This window comes from Elgaria multicarinata, chromosome 20 (genome assembly GCF_023053635.1).
Source record: "Elgaria multicarinata webbii isolate HBS135686 ecotype San Diego chromosome 20, rElgMul1.1.pri, whole genome shotgun sequence".
In the NCBI taxonomy this organism is placed as follows: domain Eukaryota; kingdom Metazoa; phylum Chordata; class Lepidosauria; order Squamata; family Anguidae; genus Elgaria; species Elgaria multicarinata.
The window spans coordinates 6719272-6744880 of NC_086190.1; the positions used below are offsets into that span (position 1 = coordinate 6719272).

General features: G+C 45.7%; 1 protein-coding gene across 1 annotated transcript; it reads right to left on the bottom strand.

Annotated features, from left to right (window-relative positions):
• Positions 1 to 1897: 1897 nt before the first annotated feature.
• LOC134411448 (arylacetamide deacetylase-like 3) lies at positions 1898 to 24906 on the bottom strand. Its single transcript, XM_063145249.1, has 4 exons — positions 24730 to 24906; positions 9425 to 9641; positions 3958 to 4021; positions 1898 to 2672 (listed from the first exon to the last, which is right to left on the bottom strand). The coding sequence occupies exons 1-4, from the start codon at positions 24904 to 24906 to the stop codon at positions 1898 to 1900; spliced, it is 1233 nt and encodes a 410-aa protein (XP_063001319.1).
• Between the last annotated feature and the right edge of the window lie 703 nt (positions 24907 to 25609).

The following is a 25609-nucleotide window of genomic DNA, read 5'->3' on the forward strand; positions in this document are numbered from 1 at the left end:
GAGCAGTACGACAATGGAATCAGTTACCTAGGGAGGTTGTGGGCTCTCCCACACTAGAGGCCTTCAAGAGGCAGCTGGACAACCATCTGTCAGGGATGCTTTAGGGTGGATTCCTGCATTGAGCAGGGGGTTGGACTCGATGGCCTTGTAGGCCCCTTCCAACTCTGCTATTCTATGATTCTATGATTCTAAGATTCATATTTAGGTTTATCTACTCCCCAATTCATGGCCTGTTGGGATTTCCTTTGAAATTGCCTTGATTAAAGCCCATTGAGCTGTCTGCAGCTTCCCTGAGATTCTTGGGTGTCCGATTTTCAAAAATCTCCCAAAAATCAGGTAAGGCTTGGATTTGCTTGAGGCTTGGCATGCATGTGTATACATGCATCAGGTTTCATAGTGCCTAATTTGACATTTCTAATGTGATAATTGACAGAGTTCTAGCATGAGACTTGAATTGGGGTGAGTTAAAAGGTTAAACCCCCGCCAAAAATGAGAGGATGATGGGATTTGCTTGAAACTTGCCATGAATGTGGATCTAGATGGCATCTGTGAGGGTGCCTGCTTCAAAGTTTTTTATCTGTCAAAATGTCGGAGAAAATCCCATGTCTGAAAATGGGGTGTCTGATTTTCAAAAATCCCCCCAAAATCAGGGGATGCTTGGATTTGCTTGAGGCTTGGCATGCATGTGTAGAAATGCATCAGCTGTCATGGTGCCTAATTTGACATTTCTAACATAAAAATTGACAGAGATATGGAAAGGGGAGTGAATTTGGGTTAGGGGTTCTGCTTTAGAGGTTAAACTCTAAAAAAAAGAATTAGAAAAAATGGATCAATTAATAAGTTTTTATCAAATGTTGTAACTTACGTGGGGTCTTATTAACTGTTGTTGTTTTTGTTGTTTATTCGTTCAGTCACTTCCGACTCTTCGTGACTTCATGGACCAGCCCACGCCAGAGCTTTCTGTCGGTCATATATAATATATCATATACGATCTGTATATTGTTTTAAAATTTTAAATCATAAATTTTAAGTAATGTCTCTATGTTTTTAATGATTATGTGATTTTTTTAAATGGTCAGAAGACTTATTCAATAAAGGTATTCATTCATTCATTCAGTAGCTGCCTTCGCTGGGTCCTCCTACATTTATGTACATTGATGGTGCTATATAAATAAATAATAATAATAATAATAATTTCCTTCAGGTGCTTCATTATGTCATTCAAATTCCCTAGCAAAGGGCTTTTCTCCAGCAGCAAGGAAGTAGCCCACTTAGCCACCTGACCTGTAAGCAGGCTGATAAGGAAGCCAACGTTGGTTGTTTCATCTGGAAATGTTTCAGCTCTTAAACTCATAAAAAAGCTGACTTTGAGCCAAAAACATTGGCAGACGATCAGCCGAGCCATCAAACCTCTCCAGAGGATCTATGGGGCATTACTGCTTCACCACTGGGGCCACAGCAGGCGCTCTACTTTGCAAGGCTTGAACAGCTGTCACTAACTGATTTGTTTGCTCCTCCTACTGTAGGTTTTCTTGTGCTAATTGCTCCATAATGAAAACAATCTCACAGTCGTTCTGCTGTTTCCTTTTGAAGTGGCTGGAAGCAAACTGTTGTAAATCACCAGTGTTAAACTCGATAAGCAGGAAGGAAACATCAACAAGCAGTCTGGGGTCAAAAGCCAAAGTATCTGTCAAAAGCCGGGTCGAACACCACTGGATTCAAGAAAGTGTTGAAGAGAAGTCAGGGTCTGGTCCAATTGTCAGCTGCAGGGGCCTTCAGCAAGCTTCCGCCTGTTCCCGTGAAGGGCCACTCCCCAAACACTCCCAGGCTCAGCTGTTCATCCTTTCTGTTTAATCCCTCAAACAGAAGCACCACAAAGGAGCTTGAACAATGATTTCTATAAACACTCTAAAAAATGAATTACACGTTCACAACTGCTCCGGGAGCTTGGAAATTCAAGAAGCCCTAAATCAACAAACATGCTTATTCCATGGAACCCATCCTTCACATGATGCCATGTCACTGGCACACCATTGTCCTCCAGGCGTTTCTTATACAAAAGTCCATCATCCCTGAGAACATCATATTCGCAGGTTAAAATGAATGTAGCAGGGAGCTGGCGGATGACAGCATCTTCTGCTAAAAGTGGGGAAAACATGGGCTCAAAGGCTTGCTTGCCAACTTCATAATGTTCTTTTGAAAATGGAGCAAGCACTGGTGGCACATAACCCCTGACCTTAAATTCTTCTGGAATGATATCTGCACTAACCCACTTTCTGTACTTCACCCTCAACTCCTCAGGAACATGGGCACCTCTTATAAATTCATCCACTTTGACATTTCTCCCAGTGAGATACAACAAGCCTAATCGGACTATTCGTTTCTGGAATGACAAGGGAATTGAATGGCTTTGCTGATAAGAAGGCAAATTGAAGTCCACTGCTTGAAGGAATGGGTAGAGAAGGACCTGGGCTCGGACCCTTGGGAGATCCTTCCTTGTCGCCAGTTCATGACAAACTGCAGCAGCAAAGGTGCCTCCGCTACTGTCCCCACCAACGATGATGTGGTTGGGGTCCACTCCATATCGCTCAGCATTCTTCAACAGGTGTATAGTAGCAGTGCAACAGTCCAGAACTGGCACTGGGTATGGATGCTCCGGAGCATACCGAAATCTAAAGCAAAGGCAAGATATTGTTGGCATTTAGCACTGCAGTTTCTGAGGCTGAAAGGAATGTATAAATCACTGTCTTATTAAGCTTCTGTACTAGGTGCTGTGTAACCATTTTAACCCAATATCTGGAATTTAATCATGTGGGTATTTATTTATTTATTTATTTATTTATTTATTTATTTATTACATTTATATATTGCCCCACAGCTGAAGCTCTCTTTTTAAAGGCACTGAAATGAAATAAACAACAACAACAACACAATCCCACAGGAGTGTTGGGGGATCCAAAATCCAGAGTTGTGCAGTTGTGGAAGCTTTACTTCATATGTTCCATGCACTATTTTTCTTTTACATTTCTTGGTTGGAGGACACATGCTGGCAATTGGTGGGATCAGGGTGGGGAATGCGCTGGGCCACCTGTACTCTCTCACACATACCCAACCAACCACCGACTCCTTGCCTGGAAGGCTGTTTTGCGAAATATAAATCACTCTTGCCAAAGGCCAGCCTCTAGCTCACTGGTTCCCTGTTCATTCCCTCAAGGAGTAGGCAATTCCCAGCCTACTTCTGCTCACCCCCTTCTCCTTCTGTCATTGCCTGCTCAGGCTCCACTTCCACTGTCCTACCATCATCTGCTCATTCCTTTCCAGCTGGCATCTCTCACCCACTCTTTCTCCTGCCATTCCCAACTCATCCCTTCTTCCACAATTTGTGTTACTTCAACCTTGGGATGGAGGATGTGACATATGATTCCCCCTCAGACTCCCCCCCCCCCAAATATGCTGTCTGTTTGTCAGTCTCCCTCAGCTACGTGTTTAACTAGAATATATTCAGATTCCTCCACAGCAAGAAAATGTCATCTCAGTGAAAAACCAAATTTGGTAGTAATAATTAGGGATATCACAAGCAGCCAACGGATTCCGGAGGTCTGGCAAACTCCCTTGCAACAGCCCCCACCCCAGACCCAGCTCCTTGGGCTGCTGTGCATTCCCAGTCCTGCTCTTCAAAAGCTCTGTAACTTGGTGACCACCACAACAGAATGTGAAAGTTTGAAGGAAATGGAAAAGTGCCAGGTGGTGGTAAACTCTTTCCTTCATTTTCACAGACTTTCCTTTGTGTTCTAGTCACAGGCATTCGTTTCTCAGGAGAAGAGAGTGCTGGCTGAGTAGGGCTTACTGTCATGGGCAGCCCAGGCATTCCTGGAGGCAAGGGCACATCTACCAGGGTTCACGACTCAGGAAGTACTCATCACTATTTCTCAGATAGAGACAAAGGGGACCACTTACCTAACACACACAACCACAGAACCACTCTTTCTGGCAATGTAGTTGCACAACCTTGCATGGGTTTCTGGAAAAGAATATATATGAAGGGAGTTCATTTATGTATTTATGACAAAATAATAACATTTATGTACTGTTTAACATAAAAAAAAATCTCCTACTAGTTCACATACCATATTAAAAATCACATTTAATTTCTGGACCAGTTCCATGGCTACTTGAAAAAAACCATTAAAGGAAAACTCACTGGGGAATGACAGGAATTTAGCGTGGGCTTCATATAGAGCTTCATCCCATGTACCTGTTTCCCTCAAATTATCCCCTACAGCACTAAGCTGTCAGCGTTGTTGTTGTTGTTGCTAAATTACACCCTGGGCAGCAGCACTCCTAAGATCCTTTGCAAAGTGTTTAAGGGGGGAAATGTAAAAAAATCATTAAAAATCAATGGATGACCCAATCCAATTCAAATTTGGTATGCATAAAATTCTCCTTAATATCTATTACTGTGCCAAATTTGAAGTCTTTATCTTTAAAGCTTACACAGATGTAAGCATTTGTTTAATTCACATCAAATCCTGCTCCTGTGCCCCAGTGGCCACTCGGAAAACACGCTTGGAAACTAGTAGCTAAATACCTCAATTCTTTTCCCTTTATAGCACAATTAAAGCAGGATGCATGGGAGTACTTCACAGTCAAAGCAAACTTCGGAGTCCTTTGCACGCAATTCACAGTGATTGCACAGTATATTGCTGGTGTGATAAAGCTCATAGTCATTTTAAAGCAGGGGTGGGCAGGGATACTGAGGAAATCTGCTGCGAACGCCATTGATCTCAAATTTGCAAGGGTATGAGTACATGCTAAGTATGCAACAGACCGGCTCTCTTTACCTGTGCATCCTTTAGATGGTTTTCCAGGGTGGATTTCCAATGTTTTAAAAGGCAAAGTAGTTAATGGTGGCTGCCATCCACTTATTTGGGGGAGATTTCTGCCCTAATGTGCATATTTTATGCCCTATGTACTTTACTGTCATAATTCTCATAGAAGCAAGCATTTTATGGCCACAATTTAAATAGATGTAAGGGCTTCATGGCTGCTAATGCAATAAAACATACACTTTACAGCTCTAATCTCACCAATGGAAGCCACCATGAGCATATATTGCCTTTTGTAAAGCTGGAAAATCACCTGGCAATTCCTGAAAGACTTTCCAGTGAAATCTGGTGAAGCCCCAAACAGCCCAGATTTCTCCACAGCAGACCCTCACACTGGATGAGACGTTCCCTAGGGGTGGGTGAAAGCTGATGGTGATGCAGGACAATCTGTTGAAATACTCTCACCACAAATGCACAAGATACTCATTACGCACACCACAACCCTCTAGCCTGCACATGCACACAATGGAACATTTCTAAACCCACCACCAGCACCCTGAGATCACCTTGCCTCCCCTCTTGATTCTGGGAAATGAAGAATGTAAAAAAAATGCCTTGTTCTCTAACACAGCAATGGCAGTAGCTGCACTGGTAGCACAGGGAGAAGGGGGCATCTGGCAGGTGGAGTTCTTGTGAGGGCTGCACAGTTGGCATCCAGGCTGATGCAATCATGTGGATTTTGTTATATCCACATCAGATGAGTTAGTAGGCAGGAAATGGAGTTGATCCAAGCCAAAGCCCACATTTGGGGTTCACTTCCAATGATTTCCCACCATTTCTGGTGTGTTAGCCTTCTTTGACATGTTAGCTAGGGTGACCATATGACCAGATTTGCCTGTTGTCCGGGTTTTTTGTCGACAAATCCGGGAGGGGGAGGGGAAATCCGGATTTCTCCAAAGAGCAGCTCTAATGGGAATTAACAAAAATGCTTATAACTCTGTCATTTTTTAAGATAAAGACATGAAACATGGCACGATGGTAGCTCTTATGAAGGGCTTTAGTCATCCCAAATTTGAAACAGATCCGTTCATCCATTGATTTTTTAGGAATTTTTTAAAATTGAGGTTTTAAAATTATTATTTTTAAAATTGTCATTTTAAAAGATAAAGAGCTGAAAGTTGGCACCATGATATCTTTTAGGTAGAGCTTTAGCCATACCAAATTAGAAACAGATCTATTCTTCAATTGATTTTTAGGAATTTTTTAAAATTTGAGGATTTAATTTTTTAAAAAATATATATGTTATTTTTAAAGATAAAGAGATCGTGATTGCTCTTAACAAGGACTTTAGCTATGCCAAGTTTGAAACAGATCTGTCCAACCATTGAGTTTTAGGATTTTTTTAAAGTCTGAGGTTTTAAAAATATTTTTTTTAAATGACATTTTTAAAGATGAAGGGCTGAAAGTTGGCACCATGATAGCTATTAAGGAGAAATTTAACCATGCCATGTTTGACTCAGATCTGTTCATCCATATATATATTTTTAGGCTATATTAAAAAGTTCAACATTTTAAAATTATTGTATTTTAAAACTGATGGAGCCATATCCTTCAAACTCAGGTTGTCAAACCTCTTCTTTGGGGTGTTGCATATTGAGCAGTTCCATCCCTTCGCATTAAGGGGTTCTCCAGTCTTTAGGTTAGAAGTCCTGGGCAAGCAGGGCACCTTTCCTGTTGCAGATTTGGTGTGCAGTCGGGTACCTGGAGCTCAGCAGAGGCAAGGCATCCATAAATCAAAATGTGGGAAAGTAGAGGCCAGTCAAAGCTGCCCGCAGGGCAAAACAGAAAGGGCCAGAGGCCTTCTCTAAAAATTTCCACATCATGGACGATGAAGGGTCATCTTTAGAGAAAAACTCTCATGACCAACAGTAAAGTGCCAGTCAAGAGAGAGTCTCTCTTCTTTGCAGATGCTCTGTTGCTGCGACTGTTAGAACCTGGCATGTCATTGCTTTGCTTCGCTACTACTTCCCTTCCACTTCACTTTGTACACTTGTGAGCTAGGTTCTGACTGCACTGCTGGGATGCAATGCAGAACATTAGAAGTGCATACCAGAGAAAAATAGATTTGTGGCTTTGGCTGGCTGGCATATCTCTTAGAGACAGGGTTAGACTGAAGACACAACTCAGAGATGGCTGTAGCTGAGCCCTGAGAGGCTGCTGTACCACACAGAGCCTTTTTAAGAGTGTCTCAGAGTCCAGTTTTGGTGCAGGCAGAGGCGGCTGGTGGTGGAGTTTTTTTAAAAAACAAGTCACTGGATGCAACCAAACTATAAGCTGTTGCCCTACCCCCAGCCACAGGGTACAAGTGCACAGCCTGGCTGGACCGTTGGGGGACTTTGGCAGAGAGAGGGGTGGGGTGGGGGATTATTTGAGGCTGGAAATGTTGGTAGGCTGGCATAAGGCAGAGAGAGGCTGAAGGCAACCCAGATGCACCTGTAGCTTGGCCCTGAGGCTGGCTTGCCACACGGAGTGTTTTAAGAGTGCATCAAAGTTGTGCAGGAAGAGAGGAGGTGAAGGCGGCTGGTGGCAGAGTTTTTTAAAGTATTGGGGAAAAGGTGGGAAATAATAATAATAATAATAATAATAATAATAATAATAATGGTGCTTGGTCACCAGACATGACCAAGCAATAACCTGCAATAAGCAATATCCCAAGCCACAAGTGTGCAGCCTAGCTGGACCATTGGGAGACTATGCGGGGTGGTGGGAGAGAGAGATTGTTTGAGGCTGGAGGCTTTGGTTTGTCTGCAGTGACTAAGAGTGAGAGACAACAGAGGTTGCACAGACAACCCAGAGACATCTATTGTAACTTAGCCCCATGGTGCTGGCATGAAATGCAGGGCATTAGGAAGAGGGTCTCAGAGTCACATGTTTGTGCAGGAAGTAGACAGAAGTCCAAAGTCTGGATGTGTGAAGTGGTGAATGGGCAAAGTAGTGTTCACTTCCACAACACCCACCCTAATGTTAGAGTAGAGAAACTTGTGACAATTATGCACAAGTTTTTTTAAAAAATTGAAATTAAAGAAAGCCAGCCATCCAGCTGGCCAGTAGCAAACCCTGTTAACAACAACAGCAGCTTGCAATGAGTGAAGATACAGTCAGAAAAGATATTTGAGGAAAGGGGAGAATGTAACACAGAGATTATAGCAAAAGCTTCAAAGTACAGCAAAACCTACAAAAGTAGGAGTGAGTGAAGTTAATTTCAGATACATTGAATCTCTCACTTGTTCCTTATTTCAATGATTTTAACATTAAGATTAACATTAAGATGTTTTGTAGAACAGATTTGTCTTAAATGTGTGCTGTAAAATCAAACATGTGACCAAGGCTATGTTCGGGTAGGCACGCCCCCTTGGTGCTGGACACGCCCCCTTGGGGGGGCGACCATGTTGTCCGCCTTTTTGGTTTCCAAAATATGGTCACCCTAATGTTACGGATGGGCAAACACCTCTGAGTCCTGTTTGTGGTCTGTTCACCACACTCCTGCAAATTGCCTGAACCCAGCATGAATGCAGGGAGAGGCAGCAGGTGGTCTGCCAGTGCCTGGCGAGAACTCACTGCTTTTCTTGTTCCTGTCATTATTAGCCAGAAGTGATTCATGCAAATTCATGGTTAGGAATATTTACAGGAATCATAATTTGTGCAAAATTGCAGCCCAAAACAGCACAATTTGAGTAAAAAAAAAAACCGCAGGTAAAAGGGTCCATTTGCACAAATCAGAATTTCATAGGATCATATAGTCATAGAATAGTAGAGTTGGAAGGGGCCTCTAAGGCCATTGAGTCCAACCCCCTGCTCAATGCAGGAATCCACCCTAAAGCATACCTGACAGGTGGTTTTAAGTGTAAGCATTGAAGAATGCTATCATGTCTCCCCTCAATCTTCTCTTCTCCAGGCTAAACATGCCCAGTTCTTTCAGTCTCTCTTCATAGGGCTTTGTTTCCAGACCCCTGATCATCCTGGTTGCCCTCCTCTGAACACGCTCCAGCTTGTCTGCATCCTTCCTAAAGTGTGGAGTCCAGAACTGGATGCAATACTCTAGATGAGGCCTAACTAGGGCCGAATAATAAGTACTTCACACGATTTGGAAGCTATACTTCTATTAATGCAGCCAAAAACAGCATTTGCCTTTCTTTTAGCCATATCACACTGTTGGCTCATATTCAGCTTGTGATCTACAACAATTCCAAGATCCTTCTCATTTGTAGTATTGCTGAGCCAAGTATCCCCCATCTTGTAACTCTGCATTTAGTTTCTATTTCCTAGATGTAGAACTTGGCATTTATCCCTATTAAATTTCATTCTGTTGTTTTGTACACACACAAAAAGTAGGAAACTTTAAGCCTGCCCTACTCTGCGCATGCCAAGTCATGCCTGCTCTGGGATTCGCTAGTTGGCATCTGGGGGGTTGAGCTTGTGAAAACTTGACAAATTCCATCCCCAATCCAGATTCTTCTTACTTCCCTAGTTTTCTGGAACTATCATGTTAAAATGCCATGCAAAATAATGAAAAAACAGACTCCTTTCAAAGAACTTACTCAAGTTTGCATGCACGCCAACTCCTCCATGAAGGTAGACCATTGCTCTTCTCTTATTGGTAGTTGGTGTTGTGGGCCAATACACCCTCACTGGCACCTCATCAAACACCAGATTCTTGATGATCGTCCTTGGGAATATCAATGGTGGCATGACAGTCTGAATAAACCTCCCACATTTATGTCTAGGGCAAACACCAAGCTTCTCCAGAAACATTTCCTATTTAGAGCAGGAAATAAGAAAGAAAGAAAGAAAGAAAGAAAGAAAGAAAGAAAGAGGACATAAGAACATAAGAAGTGCCATGCTGGGTCAGATGAAGGGTCTATCTAGTCCAGCATTCTGTTCACACAGTGGCCAACCAGCCATCGGCCAGGGAGGAACAAGCATAGGCGTGCGCAGCACATTTCATTAGGTGGTTCGTCCAGGGATTTTTTAAAAAGGGTTTCACAGCACATAACTAAGACAAACCTGTTCTACATAACATCTTAATGTTAAAATCACTGAAATAAAGAATGGGAGACATTCAATGTATCTGAAATTAACACCACTGGCTATGGAAGTTAAAGAACTATGGCAATAGGGGAAAGTTATATGTATTCCATTAGTCACATTAGTCACCAGCAACACATCATATTTTTTTTATTCTTTTACAGGAAACATTCAGAAATTAGGCCTACTAATTGGTAGGGATGTGCTCCGCTTCTAATCGGACCGGAGAAGCAGGAGCGGAGCGGGGGGCTTTGCCTGCCCTTAAGGCGGAGGCGAAGAGGATTGGGGGGCCGGCGGAGCACGGCGGATAGGATCGAGGTGAAGGCGGATCCTTCAACTAGATCCGGAGCTCCGCCGGAAAGTTAAGTGGGGTTTATCGGGCCCTGCCGCTGTCGCTGTCACCCATGCGGCGACAGCGGCAGGGCCCGGTAACCCCCCCCGCCCTCCTCTCCCTTACCTGCCTCCGTCTGCGGTCCGTCGCCGTCTTCAATTGAGCCCGCGGTTCCAGCAGGAGGTCTGGGCCATGGCCCAGACTTCCTGGTTGAACCGCGGGCTCAATTGAAGATGGCGACGGACCGCGGATGGAGGCAGGTAAGGTCCCCCTCTCCCTTGGTCCCTTACCGGGCTCTGCCGCGTCGCCGCATGGGCGGCGATGGAGGCAGGGCCCGGTAACCCCCCCCTATGGGGAGGGAACGGAGCTCCGATCCGGATCCGGAGCTCCGAGCGGAGCGGAGTGGGCACAGGCGGAGTGGGGGCGGGGCGGAGCGGCCCGATCCGAAAATGGCGGATCTGAAAGTGAAGCGGAGTGGGGGGTCCGTGCACACCCCTACTAATTGGTTGCATGAAGAAAGGACTTCTTCACACAGCACGTAGTTAAGTTATGTAACTCACTACCACAGGGTGTGGTGATGACCACTAATCTGGATGGCTTTAAAGGGGGTTGGATAAGTTCCTGGAGACAAAGGCTATCAATGGCTACTAGCCCTGATGGTTGTGTGCTATCTCCAGTATTTGAGGCAATAAGCCTGCGTGCACCAGTTGCTGGGGAACATGGGAGGGAGGGAGGGTGCTGTTGCACCATGTCCTGCTCGTTCATCCCTGACCGATGGCTGGTTGGCCACTGTGTGAACAGAGTGCTGGACTAGATGGACCCTTGGTCTGATCCAGCAGGGCCCTTCTTATGTTCTTAAAATACATCCACACCAATATCAGGAAAGCTGTCACACTTAAAACATGTCCAAGAGTCAGGAAATTTCTGAATCAGTAAAAGACAGCATGAGTTGGTGAAGCCCATCATGTTCATCTAGAAAAACCACCATACGTAAGAAAAGAGATGATGATAAATAGTAACGGCAACCCTGTTAATTTTTTTAAACAATTTTTTTTTAAAGAAGGATGAACAGTTATTAGCAATTGTTTCAAAATATACAACATCCCAATTATATCAAACAAATTGGAGAGGAAGGTCTATGGGTCAAAGTGCATTATTTAAAAATGAATTACTTTTTTCTAGCACCAACTAGAGTTCCACTTCTTCCTTTGCACTACTCAAGCAAGCAAGCCAAACCACATACCACAGAGGATGACTAAAACCAACTATCTTTATCTATGTTGGGAAAGAATTTCCTTCATGACTCAAAATTCCTGATCCCACCCAGCAAAGGTTTTGGGAAATCTCGCTCATATTGGCATAGGTTGAGATATTTTGAGATATTTTTCAAAATTACCATCAGTAGAACTCCAATGGAAATACCTTAATGGTAATGTCTTTGTGACTTTTAACAATTTTATTTTGGGCTTTCAGTCTAGAGAAACTGCAGGTGGATGATATGAAATAACTAACAATTACAGGAGAAGTGAAAAACCCTTCTCCATCCCACACCCCACCATTAGGCTGACCATATGAAAAGGAGGACAAGGCTCCTGTATCTTTAACAGTTGTATTGAAAAGGGAATTTCAGCAGGTGTCATTTGTATATATGGGGAACCTGGTGAAATTCCCTCTTCATCACAACAGTTAAAGCTGCAGGTGCCCTGCCTTCTTTTAAATCTGGTCACTCTAGTATAGTTCATGCATTTTAATTGTTGTGATGAGGGAATTTCAGCAGGTTCTCCATATATACAAATGACACCTGCTGAAATTCCCTTTTCTATGCAACTGTTAAAGATACAGGAACCTTGTCCTCCTTTTCATATGGTCACCCTACCCACCATGCCTACTGGCACAAGGGCTAATAGTTAAATCCAAAAAAAAAAAATCAGTGAATTTGTTGGAAAACCTTAGGAAAATTTAAAGCAGTTCTGTGATTAGTATCACTGCTTCAGTGTGCTGAACTATCCTTGTCATTTTATGAAAGGGGTATGAATTTATTTATTTATTTATTTATTTATTTATTTATTTATTTATTTTTAGTTTCTTCTATTTTATTTCTATGGGGAAAATAAATGTAATGAAGTCCAGAACTCAGATGCAAGGAATGGAAGGGGGGAAATCAAGTCAGGGATTTGTCTTTTTAAATTGTTGAGGGGGGAACTTACAGACCTGATAGTACCCAGACTTTTTGGCACCAGGGACAGGTTGCGTGGAAGACAATTTTTCCACGGACAGGGGTGGGGGTGGGGGTTGAGTGGATGGTTTTGGGATGATTCATGCACATTATGTTTATTGTGCACTTTATTTCTATTATTATTACATTGTAATATATAATGAAATAATTATACAACTCACCATAATGCAGAATCAGTGGGAGCCCTGAGCTTGTTTTTCTGCAACTAGGTGGGTTAGGCTGAGAGTCTGTGACTGGCCCAAAGTCACCCAGTGGGTTTCAATGGCCAAGTGGGGACTAGAACCTGGATCTGGCAAGTCCCAGTCCAACACTCAAACCACTATGCCACACTGGATTAGACAATTTTTTTAAATTATTTTTTATTTAAGGATTTTTATGCCGCCCTTCAGCCAAAAAAGGCTCTCACAGCAGCTTACAAAAGTATTTCTTGACAGTCCCTGCCCACAGGCTTACAATCTAAAAGACATGACACAAAAGGAAAGGGGATTGGGAGGGAGGAGGAGGAGGGGGGGGGAAGGAAAGCAAATTCAGGCACTACAATCTTAGTTGGAAAGTTCAGCAGTTACAGGTGACAGCAGGAGGGAGGGGGCTCTGAGCTGGAGCTGGACCCAGGCACAGTGGAGAGGTGCCTGGTTGCTGCTTCCTCCCTCACTGGTGGCCTCTGCAGAGACAGTTGGTAGCAGGAGGGAGGGGGCTCTCAGCTGGAGCTGGACCCAGGCACGGTGGAGAGGTGCCTGGCTGCTGCTTCCTCCCTCACTGGTGGCCTCTGCAGTTACAGTTGACAGCAGGAGGGAGGGGGCTCTGAGCTGGAGCTGGACCCAGGCATGGTGGAGAGGTGCCCGGCTGCTGCTTCCTCCCTCACTGGTGGCCTCTGCAGAGACAGTTGGTAGCAGGAGGGAGGGGGCTCTCAGCTGGAGCTGGACCCAGGCACGGTGGAGAGGTGCCTGGCTGCTGCTTCCTCCCTCACTGGTGGCCTCTCCAGAGACAGTTGGTAGCAGGAGGGAGGGGGCTCTCAGCTGGAGCTGGACCCAGGCACGGTGGAGAGGCGCCTGGCTGCTGCTTCCTCCCTCACTGGTGGCCTCTGCAGAGACAGTTGACAGCAGGAGGGAGGGGGCTCTCAGCTGGAGCTGGACCCAGGCACGGTGGAGAGGCGCCTGGCTGCTGCTTCCTCCCTCACTGGTGGCCTCTGCAGAGACAGTTGACAGCAGGAGGGAGGGGGCTCTCAGCTGGAGCTGGACCCAGGCACGGTGGAGAGGTGCCTGGCTGCTGCTTCCTCCCTCACTGGTGGCCTCTGCAGAGACAGTTGACAGCAGGAGGGAGGGGGCTCTCAGCTGGAGCTGGACCCAGGCACGGTGGAGAGGTGCCTGGCTGCTGCTTCCTCCCTCACTGGTGGCCTCTGCAGAGACAGTTGGTAGCAGGAGGGAGGGGGCTCTGAGCTGGAGCTGGACCCAGGCACGGTGGAGAGGTGCCTGGCTGCTGCTTCCTCCCTCACTGGTGGCCTCTGCAGAGACAGTTGGTAGCAGGAAAGAGGGGGCTCTCAGCTGGAGCTGGACCCAGGCACGGTGGAGAGGTGCCTGGCTGCTGCTTCCTCCCTCACTGGTGGCCTCTCCAATGGCAGGGCCTGTCCCCATAGAAAATGAATGGAGAACCTCCAGCCCACAGGCTGGATGCAGCCCCTGGGAGTTTCCATCCCTGTGCAAGCAAGCTTCTTTTGCTGTTAACTCTGATCACTGATTGGGGATAAGAGGATATTTAAAAGCATTAAACCTTTAAATATCCTGTAAAGAATGGGATAGTTGCAAAGATTTTCAGCAGTGCCTTTTGCAGGCAAGAGAGCTGCTGCACAGAATTAAGCATTTTACAGACCAGAGAACTGCTTACGTGTGAGTAGACATGCAGAGACTTTGAATTTGGGATGCTCTTTAAAAGTGTTGCGGAGTAATTCATTCAGAAGTCTTGTCCTGCTTGCTTCTGAGCAGGGCTAGACACAGAGAGAGACGCGCGGGCAGGCAGCACTGCTTGCACCTGCCCGGCAGCCAAGTAGAGTGTGCTCGCCCAGAGCCCCCTTCCTCCTCCCTCAGCAGCAGAAAAGGAGGTGCCGCCCCGCCCGCTACACTTGCGCACACGAAGAGGAGTGAGCAGGAGGAGGAGCAGGAGAAAGAAGGCAGGGGCAACCGCAGCTCAGTTTCCCCGCAGTTGAGCTCTGCACAGCTACCTTTGGCCCGTGTTTTCTACACACACACACACGCTGCAACGGGAAGTTTCCCCGGGCTTGAGATTCAGCGGTTACCTCTTTCCTCCTCAGTTGATGGCCCTGGAAGAGAGGCTTGCAAAAACACCTTTGAAGAGTGGGCGGGGCTTAGCAGCAGATTAGGGGATTCAGTTGAACCTGTTCAACCTGTTGTCTGCACTCCAATGTGAACAAGCAGGACATGGTGCAACAGCACCCTCCCACCAATGTTCCCTAGTAACTGGTGCACACAGGCTTACTGCCTCGAATACTAGAGATAGCACACAACCATCACGGCTAATACCCAATGATAGCCATCACGACCTGAAATTCATCCAACCCCCTTTTAAAGCCATCCAATAACGATCCAGGGAAGGGCGGCCCGGCAGAGAGAGGACCCGAGACCAGGGGAACCCGAGAGCCCTTTAAGGGAACTTTCCCAGGGGGAGGGGGGGGGACAGGGGCCCCAATTTGGAAGGTTGGGACACACCTGAATTTCGCCAGGAGTTGCAGCAGGATCCCACCCTTCAGGAATGCCGGGAGGCGGCGGGAGGCCCGGCGGAGGGAAGGGGAAAGGAGGGAACGGCTGTGTTCGTTTGGGAACGGGGAAGGCTCTATCGGCAGTTTTTGCCTAAAGGAGGTGGGGGGATAGAAAGAAAGCAGCTGGTGGTGCCCCAATCCTTAAGGGGGAAGGTATTGGAAGCCGCCCACGAACGGCTGGGGGGGCACTTGGGAATACGGAGAACGCTGGAACGGGTGAGCCGAGACTTTTATTGGCCCAGGGTCGCCCAGGAGGTATGGGACTTTTGTTCCTCTTGCGACAGTTGTCAGCGGGTCGGGTTCCCTAGAGATCATCCAAAGGCCCCACTTCGCCCCTCGCCCATTATGGAAGTGCCATTTGAGAAGATGGGGGTAGATATTTTGGGTCCTTTTAGTCCAGCCACCCGGTCGGGGAAAAAGTATATTTTAACCCTTGTGGATTATGCTACCCGGTATGCGGAGGCAGTGCCTCTTTCGGTTATCTCTGCACTGCAGTTGGCGAAGGCCATGATGATGATTTTTACCCGGGTAGGGGTCCCCAAAGTGTTGGTTCATGATCAAGGGGGGGATTTATGTCGCTGTTGCTTAAAGAATTATGGAAGCTGGCCGGGGTGCAGCACTGTACTGCCGCAGCCTATCACCATGAGGGGAATGGGCTGGTCGAGCGGTTTAATCAGACTCTGGGGAAAATGCTGAAAGCGTACGCCACTAAACACACGGCGGATTGGGATCAAGCCCTGCCATACCTCCTCTTTGTGGCCCGGGATGCTAAAAGCGATAGCTTGGGATTTTCAGCTAACGAACTGGTTTTTGGGCAGGAGCTGAGAGGGCCATTGAAGTTATTGCGGGAGGGTAGGGAGGGCCGAATAGCCCCCACTCTGGTCTCGGTAGTGGAATACATGCAAAACTTACAGAACCTATTGCGGGAAGTGGGGGAGGCAGCCCAAGAGAACCTAAGTCAGGCCCAGCAAACCCAAAAGAGGTGGTACGACCAGCAAGCTAGACAGCGGGTGTTCCAGGAAGGAGATAGGGTATTGGTGTTGAAACCGCTGAAGCCGGAAAAGCTAGCGGTTCGGTGGGAAGGGCCCCTAGTTGCAGAGAAGAAGCTAAATGAAGTCAATTATTTGTTGAGGGATCCCAACAGTCAACGCCGTGCTAAGGTGTATCACGTAAACATGATGAAACCGTTCCGTGAGTGGGCGGTGCGGGTATGCCAGGTGGGGAGGGGGGATCCCTTGAGCGAGGAGGCAGGCCTAGATGTGCTGGCTAGCTATAGGAGCAAGGAGGGGTTAGCCGACATCCAGGTGCCGGATGAACTGAACCCCAAGCAGAGGAAACAGCTAAAGCAGTGCCTAGGGGGGTTTGAGGAATTGTTTTCGGGGCTGCCGGGTCGAACCTCGCTGACTACGCACTCCATCGATACAGGGAAGCACCTGCCGGTTCAGTCCCCCCCCCCATCGGCTGAATAGAAGGCAATTAGAAATAGTAAACAAGGAGATCGAAGAGATGCTGGCCATGGGCGTGATTAAGAAAAGCCAAAGCCCTCCTCCCTCGTGCTGGTGGCGAAGAAAGACGGGTCGGTCCATTTTTGCGTGGACTTCAGGAAATTGAACAGCATCTCCACGGTGGCCGCTTACCCTATGCCCCGCATGGATGATCTCATAGAAACACTTGGGAAGGCCAAATTTATTTCCACGCTTGATTTGACCAAGGGATACTGGCAGGTGCCCTTAGATGAGGATGCAGCTTTGAAGTCCACCTTCTCCACCCCTAGGGGGCACTACCAGTTTACGGTACTTCCGTTTGGGCTCTCGAATGCACCGGGAGGCTTTCAGAAACTTATGGACCGGGTTCTGGGAGGGCTGGGGGCTTTTTCGTGTGTTTACCTGGACGACGCAGAGGTGTTTAGTGACACCTGGGAACAGCACTTATCACATTTGTCACAAGTGCTGAGCCGCCTACGGGAGGCCAGGTTAACCGTGAAGGCCTCCAAGTGCCAGTTCGGGAGGGGGGAGGTAACCTATTTGGGCCACAAGGTGGGACGAGGAGCGTTAAAGCCTATGGAGGCCAAAGTTGAGGCAATCCAGCAATGGCCCATCCCTAAGACCAAGAAGCAGGTCCAGTCCTTCTTGGGGCTGGCAGGATATTATCGGAGGTTTGTCCCCAACTTTAGCCAGCTAGCAGCCCCCCTGACTGAGTTATGTCGAAAGCAGCAGCCGATGATACATTGATGACTATCAGAGATCCTTTAGGTAAAATGGAAAGAATTAAACAGCAGTTGAATGATTTTGAGGAAGTTACGGGGTTAAGGATAAATTGGGCAAAATCGGATTTGATGTTATTCAACTATACTAAAAAGGAAGAAAGGGAGTGGGAAGGGAAGGCTTCAGTTTTGAAAAGCAAAGAGAAAATTAAATATTTGGGTGTTAAGATTACAAAAAATTTAGAAGATTTGGGAAGTGAGAATTTAAATGGATTGAAAAAAGAATTAGAGGAAGAGTTAAAGAGGTATAAGAAACTGAATCTTTCCTGGTTTGGAAGAATAGCTTTAATAAAGATGAAAATTTTACCTAAGATTAATTTTTTCTTTAGAATGTTACCAATAAGAATTTCAGTGATAGAATTAAAAAGATGGCAGAATCTTATAAATAATTACTGCAATGAAGGGAAGAGATCAAGGATTAATAAAAGCAAATGGTATTTAAGCCAAAAGAGAGGCGGACTGGGTCTCCCAAACCTTGAGTACTACTATCTAGCTAATAGGTTAAGACATGTTGTTGAAGCAATTATAGGGGTAGGGGATTTGAAATGGATGGAGGAAAATACGCTAGGGAATATTGAGTTGAAATTGCAAAATGTGTTTTTTAAGCAAAAAGGGAAGGGTAAATGGCTTAATGATTTAGATAACCAATTTCTGAAGTTCCATTGGGAACTTTGGGATAATTATAAAAAGGAATTGTTTTCAAGTAATTCCCCCTTAACACCGGTGATAATGTTAAAGAAATTTCCTGAAAATTTAAAGATGAGGTTAAGCAAAGTTTTAAAAGAAATAAATAAAATGAAATTAGGAGAGTGGTTAAGGGGGATGAATACAAGAGAGAGGCTGGAAGAAGTTTTGAGAGATTTGGAATTAACGTGGTTAAATTATTTTCAATTAGAACAATGGACTAAAAATTGGGTAAGAGAAAATGGAGAATGTAAAGAGAGGACGAAATTTGAGGAATTAATTGAACAAAAAGAAATAGATAAGGGACAAAACATAGGGATAAAGGGGTTAGTGGGTCAAATATATAATATATTAGTTGAGAAAGGAGGGCTGGATAGTGCTGGGAAAATGGTTTGGGAGACTGATTTGAAGATACAAATAGGACAACAGAGGTGGGATGGACTATGGAGACAGAGAGTGTTGAGAAATATGTCAGTAAGAATAAAGGAGAATTACTATAAACTTGTATGGAGGTGGTACTTAACTCCGGTTAGATTAAATAAGATTAATAAACAGCTTTCAGCAGATTGTTGGAGGGGTTGTGGAGAAAAGGGAACGTATTTACATATGTGGTGGGATTGTATATATGTGCAAAAGTTATGGAAGATGGTGTTTTATGAGATTGAACAGATTGTGGGATTTAAAGTAGAAGTTACACCAAGGATTGCATTACTCTCACTGCATGATGATCCTAAATGTAATAAAGAAATGAAAGAATTGATAATGAACCTACTGACAGCTGCGAGGTTGATAGTAACTAGGAATTGGAAAATTACAGGAGATTATTGTATTGAAGAATGGTATAAAGAAGTGTGGGACATTGCTATAAACGATAAATTGACATGTAATATAAAAATGCAAAGAGGCATAGTAAAAACGAATGATTTTGAGAGTATATGGAAAAAGTTCCTGGAGTTTGTATTTTCTAAAGGAAGGGGGGTTCCACCAACAGATGAAACTATGAGTTTTTGGAAACAAGAATGAGATCCCGAGGTGGGGGGAGCACTGTTATGTTTATTATATTATGTATAATAGGTTAATATTGAATATATGATAGTAAGGTATGATAATATCTTGTATTAAGTGATTTTGATTTGTGTTTGTTGTTTCAATAATAAAAATATTCAAAAATGAAAAAAAAAAGACAATGAAAGTGTGGTAGATGGACATAAAGAAAAATTATACAAGCCTTTTGGCACAGCATCTCAGCTATCTCTTTGGTGTAGCAGCAGTATTAAAAGTATTTGTTAATAAAAGGGAAAATTAATTATGTTAAAAAAAAAAAAAAAGAAAAAAAAAAGAAAGCAGCAGCCGATCCGGGTGCAGTGGATGGAAGTGTGTCAGCGGGCATTCGAGGGGTTAAAGAAAAGGCTGCGGCAGGCCCCAGTACTTCGGGCACCTGACTTCGACCAGCCATTTGTAGTGCAAACAGACGCCTCTGAGGCTGGATTGGGGGCAGTGTTGTTGCAGGAAAGCGAGGGCGGCAGCTACAACCCGTGGTGTTCATTAGCAAAAAGCTTTTGCCCCGGGAGAGAGCCCTGGTGACTATTGAGAAGGAATGTTTGGCGATAGTCTGGGCAGTGGGAAAACTACGACCCTACCTGTGGGGGCGACCCTTCCAAATTCAAACCGATCACTCCCTGCTTTGCTGGTTAGCCCGAGTGAAAAATACCAACCAAAAACTGCTGAGGTGGAGCCTGGCCTTACAAGACTTTGATTTTACCATCTCCCACATCAAGGGCAAAAAGAACGTGGTGGCAGATGGGCTATCCCGGAGCTTCAGCAGGGAGGGGGAGGGGGGAATCAGGAGGGCAAACCCCTGCCCCTGCATGGGCACGAAAAAATGGGCAAGAAACAGGGGTCAATGTGTATATAATAAAACCGGTTATGGGCAAGATGGAATTTTCTAGAAATTCCATCTTAACGGGGAAGGTGTAAGGAAGGGGTGATTGGTACTGGGAATGGCCTGTCTTTTAATGTGTTAATTTGACTATGGTTTTATTATGGTTCATAGGAACTGGGAGATAAACGGCCCAGCTGCATGGCATGGGGGAGTCAGGTGAAGCCAGGAACCACCTGGGGCAAGTCGGCCGGCCTTGAGAGAAATTAACATCTCAGGCGGAGGTGTGAAAAGATCTTCGCCTGGAAAGCCAAAGGGAGGGGGGAAGGAGTTGGAAAAAGAAACTATAAAGCATACTTTGGTGGGGGGAGTTCGGCGCGGCTGTCTGACTCCAAGGTTGGGTGATGTATGAGTTGTAACTTAGTTTCTGGCTTGCTTTCTCTGGGTTCTTATATATATGCATGTTTTAGTGATTTTAGTATGCTAATCCCATGTAACCTACCCCTATCCTGAAATAAAGGTCTTAAACCTCCAAATTTGTGAGCTGTGTGCATCCGTTCTGGGGATCCGTGCTAAATCCAGTCTAAGGGCCAGCCGTTGCTGGGGCGTGCTTCCTTTACAGAGCTTAGGGCTTCTATATAGCCCTGTTCAGACAACACACTAAACCATGCTGTATACTAAGGAGTTGCAGTCCATGAAACAGGCTGGACATTGGCTAGAGCGCAAATGGTGCAAGACTCGAAGCGATGATGACCGAGCACGCTGTAGAGCACATAATCGTGCGTATTGCATGGCACTGTGGGCAGCAAAGAAGCCTTATTTTGCTACCTCCATTGCACCCTCGAGTAGCCATCCAGCAGAGATCTTCTGGGTGGTCCAAGAGCTGACAACATCCTCCCCAGCAAATGGGGTCCTGGTCCCATTGAGGACCCTCTGTGACCTTTTTGCATTGCACTTTGAGGACAAAATTGCTTCTCTCCACAACGAGCTTGACATTGTTTTTAGTGCAGCTCCAGTTGAGGTGTCTGATGCCACCATCTGCCCGATTTTGTGGGATCAGTTCCAGTTATTGTGGCCTGATTATGTGGAAAAGGTGCTTGCAGCAGTGCGGCCGACCACTTGCCCTCTCGATCCCTGTCCCTCCTGGCTTATAAAAGCAAGCCGAGGGGGTTTGACTGGGTAGGTCCAAGGGGTGATAAATGCTTCCCTCTGGGAAGGGGTGGTCCCTGTTATCCTTAAGGAGGAAGTAGTGTGACCACTCCTGAAGAAGCCCACCCTAGACCCGATGGTATTAGACAGCTACCGCCAAGTTGCAAACACCCCCTTTTTAGAGAAGGTACTTGAGAGGGTTGTGGCGGAGCAACTGCAGGCACCCTTGGAGGATACTGATGATCTGGACCCATTCCAGTCTGGGTTCCAATCAAGTTACAGGACTGAATCAGCTTTGGTCGCCCTGATGGATGACCTTTATCGAGAGAGGGACAGGGGGAATGCAACCCTGTTAATCCTGCTCAATCGCTCATCGGCTTTTGATACCATCGACCATGGTATCCTCCTGGATTGATTCCATGGGATGGGCATCGAAGGCACTGTGCTACAGTGGTTCCCATCCCACCTATGTGGTTGTTTTCAGAGAGTAGCATTGGGTGACCACTCCTCGGCCCCTTGGCAATTGAGCTATGGAGTGCCGCAGGGCACCATCTTGTCCCCAATGTTATTTAACATCTATATGAAGCCGTTGAGAGCGGTTATTAGGGGATTTGAAGCTAAATGCCATCAATACACTGATGACACACAGCTCTATCTCCTTGCGACAATTGAATCAGGTGCAGCTGTGCAGGTCCTGGACCAGTGCCTAGACTCAGTAATGGGCTAGAGGAGGGCCAAGAAACTGAGACTGAATCCTGGCAAGATGAAAGCCCTGTGGGTAAGTGGTTCCCAAGTCTGGGAGACAGGCTCATTGCCTTTTCTGGATGGGGTTGCACTCCCTCTGAAAGATCAGGTTCGTAGTTAGGAGATACTCTTAGACCCATCTCTGTCATTGGAGGCTCAAGTGGCCACCACGGCTCAGAGTGCCTTTTACCAGCTTCAGCTGGTTCGCCAACTACGGCCTCTCCTGGACAGGGATAGCTTGGCCATGCTGGTACAGGCATTGGTAACATCAAGATTGGATTACTGCAATGCGCTCTATGTGGGGTTGCCCTTGAAGCTGCTCCGGAAGCTGGAGCTAGTGCAGAATGCTGCAGCTCGGCTGTTGTCTGGAGCTGCCCCTTTCCAGCATGTAACTCCTCTACTGAGGGAACTGCACTGGCTGCCTATTCACTACTGGGCCAGGTTTAAGGTTCTTGTACTTATGTACAAAGCCCTAAACAACTTGGGACCAGGATACCTGAGAGAGCACCTTCACCCCTACCAACCTGCCCGGTCACTGAAGTCATCCGAGGGTCTGCTCCTGGTGGTTCCACATAGATCCATCCTCTGATTGGAGTCCACCAGGGGAAGAGCCTTCAGCGTGATGGCCCTCCTCCTGTGGAATTTCCTGCCTCTGGAGGTCAGGCAGGCACCAACTTTGTACTCCTTTCAGCACCTCCTGAAAACATCTTTATTCCAGGAAACCTTTCCTTAATGTCCAGCCATGACTCACTGTATTTGCTTCTTTTAAAATCTGTTTTACTTGTTTTATTCTGTTTTATTTTCATTTTATCTTGTACACCACTCCAAAATTTTCAATGGGAACATTATATAAATATTGTAAATAAATAAATAAAATGGTTAACAGAATGAAATGACCTTAATGCATTGCATTAACCATTTTGTGGTTAAGCAGCATGGTTTAGCATGTTGTCTGAACCAGGCCATAGAATGAGGAGTTGAGAATTAAACTGTAGGGCAGAGAGGTTTTAAAAAGGAGCAAAGGGAAGGAAGGGGGCAATGCGAGGGGAGGGGATCAGAGAAGCAGCGGCAAAGCAACAAATACTCTTAAAGCCTCCAACAAAAACTGCAAGATTTTTCAAAAAATACAGCCTATAGCTACAAGTTTTTTAAAAAAACAAAATGTGTCTGTGTGTTTTTAAAGAGGAAAGATTCGATTGTACAGAAAGGAGGGAAGGATGTCAGAAAGGTCAGATCACTCACAGCAAACACACAATCTATTGTTTCTGCTTCACCTGCCCGAGCAAACAATTCCATGTCCCAACTCTAACCCACACTGAGAAAGGAGAAGGAAACCTGATCTTCTGAACCCCTCCTCCAACACTGTGATTGAAGGCTTAAGATTTCAGCCTCATTGGGCCAAGGCTCAATTCCTCCCCCTCCAACCCCCTCCCCCTTACTACTCTAAGAGAAAAATAAATGTTACAAGCACAGAAAGGCTGTCTGTTCTATAAGAAAATACTCAGAATCACCAATTGCTCCAAGTCCCCTCAGAGCATGACAAAGTGCCTTGGAGCGATTCGGAGCTCTGGGGACTGTCATGACCTGGCCTGTTCCCCTTGGTGTGGGGGAAGAAGTGTCAGGCTATCAATCAGAATCAGATTCTGAAGCTGGAGAAACAGGACTAGAAACGCCCCACTTTGCACTGGGAAGACTTCTTTATTGTCTCGCACTTCAGTGGGAGGGCAAGGATACATAACAGGGACAACCTTGGGTCTGCTATGATGCCCCCCAGATCACCCCCACCTCGCTTTGGACTCGAGATTCAAAATTTAAAAAATCTAGCTGTTATAATCTTCTCTATCCCAGCCCACTCCTATTAGCTTCTATCTCACCCTGTGTTACAAGTGCTGTTGGTGGACCTGGGTGAGAATGATTTGGGTATAACAGCATCAGTGTCAACGAGTATCCAGGCCCATGGGTTTTGGACCTAGATTATTGGATCTGGTCTTGCTCTTGCTGGGCTGGTGAGATACGAGTGTTGTGGAAAGGCTTGTGTTGTATGTATATGATCTGTTTGCAATAACAGCCTTTCCACACTAGATGAAGTCTGTCAGGGCAGAGTAAAATCCTCGAGGGAATCTACACGTAGCACTGAAGGCGCTTGCGTGCGCCTCTAGTGCTCCATCAAAACGATGGTGTAGACGGCGAAAGAAGAGACGGAGGAAGAGACGGAGGAGGAGGCGGCTGGGGAACTGGCTGTGTCCTTGCCACTGCCGCCGCCGCCGCCTCCCCGCCAGCCTCCTGCTGCCAGGCTAAGAGCCACCCAGGTCGGAGAGCTCGGCGGAAATGGAAGCCAAGCTCTCCGACCTGGGTGGCTCTTAGCCTGGCAGCAGGAGGCTGGCAGGGAGGCAGCGGCGGAGGCAGCGACAAGGACGCGGCCGGTTCCCCAGCCGCCTCCTCCTCCGTCTCTTCCTCCGTCTTTTGAAGGTGGGGAGTCATGGTTCTTGCCTTGAAAGACAGTGGTAACAGTATAGCCAGCAATCTTATTGCAATAACAGAACACCCACAATGCCTCTACCACTAATGGGTGGGAGATTCACAATCAAAACACTCCTTCCGGACAAACAGATGGTCAAATGTTATGTTCATTACAAGCAATTATGAATCCAGCTGATCAGGAAATTTCTCTCTCCCAGTTCCACACTTAAGGAAGCCCTTCAAAGATCTTGTATGCCAAGCAACCCAATCCACAGAAAATTCTTATTAAACTGTAAACTTACCAATCCAAAGACAAGATTCAGTGAGAAATTAATAAGTCGTAGTTTCAAATGGTGGTTGAATCCTGGGGGAATGTGTGTCCTGGTAATATCATAGTAAATTGCCCATGCAAACACCAAAGAGAGAATGGAAATGCTTACATAGGATGCCAACATCCAAAGCATTTGACCAAATTCCATATCCGTTGAAAAGAGGAATTGAAATGGAAATGTAACCTCTTCAGACACCAGATAATCTAATGTCCTGCCTCAGTTGAGTGTTTTTAGCAATATAGTTAAGAGAGCTTCGGCTATTGAGCAGTATTAAAAATGTAATAAATAAATAAATAGTTCTTTGACACTTTGTACCAGCTATGTAATAGTTACCTAAGAAGTTGCTCAATCAGTTGAGAAATTTATGTATCATGATCAATTAATTTGCAGTTGCATGATGTTGACACCCTGGCAGGTAATCTGGATTAACAGGTACTTTAAATTAATAAATTTAAATCTCCATGTGTGGGATCTGCAATAATTTACCAGGCATGTACCTCTTGGAGAGGGTTTGCTTTACCCAATGGTAGTCTTAGAAATTAATTATTCCTTTGCAGAACTTCCAACCTGCATGTTACTCCCAAAGACCCCGAGCTTCCACCACAACCATGACCACCGAAAAATACATGGCTTTCCTTAAACCATTAGTAAAATCACCACCAAAAAATATGTAGAGGGGACCTCCATTCTGGTGGTGAGTTCTGTGATTTGTTGTGCTGCAATCAATAACTCTGCCACCCCCCAGCAATCTGAAACTCCTCTATGTATTACCATTGCAAACCTCGATTGAAAACCATCTTTTGCTTTCATGTTCTAATGCAGCTTTTAAAATTCCAGAAGGATGTTCTAG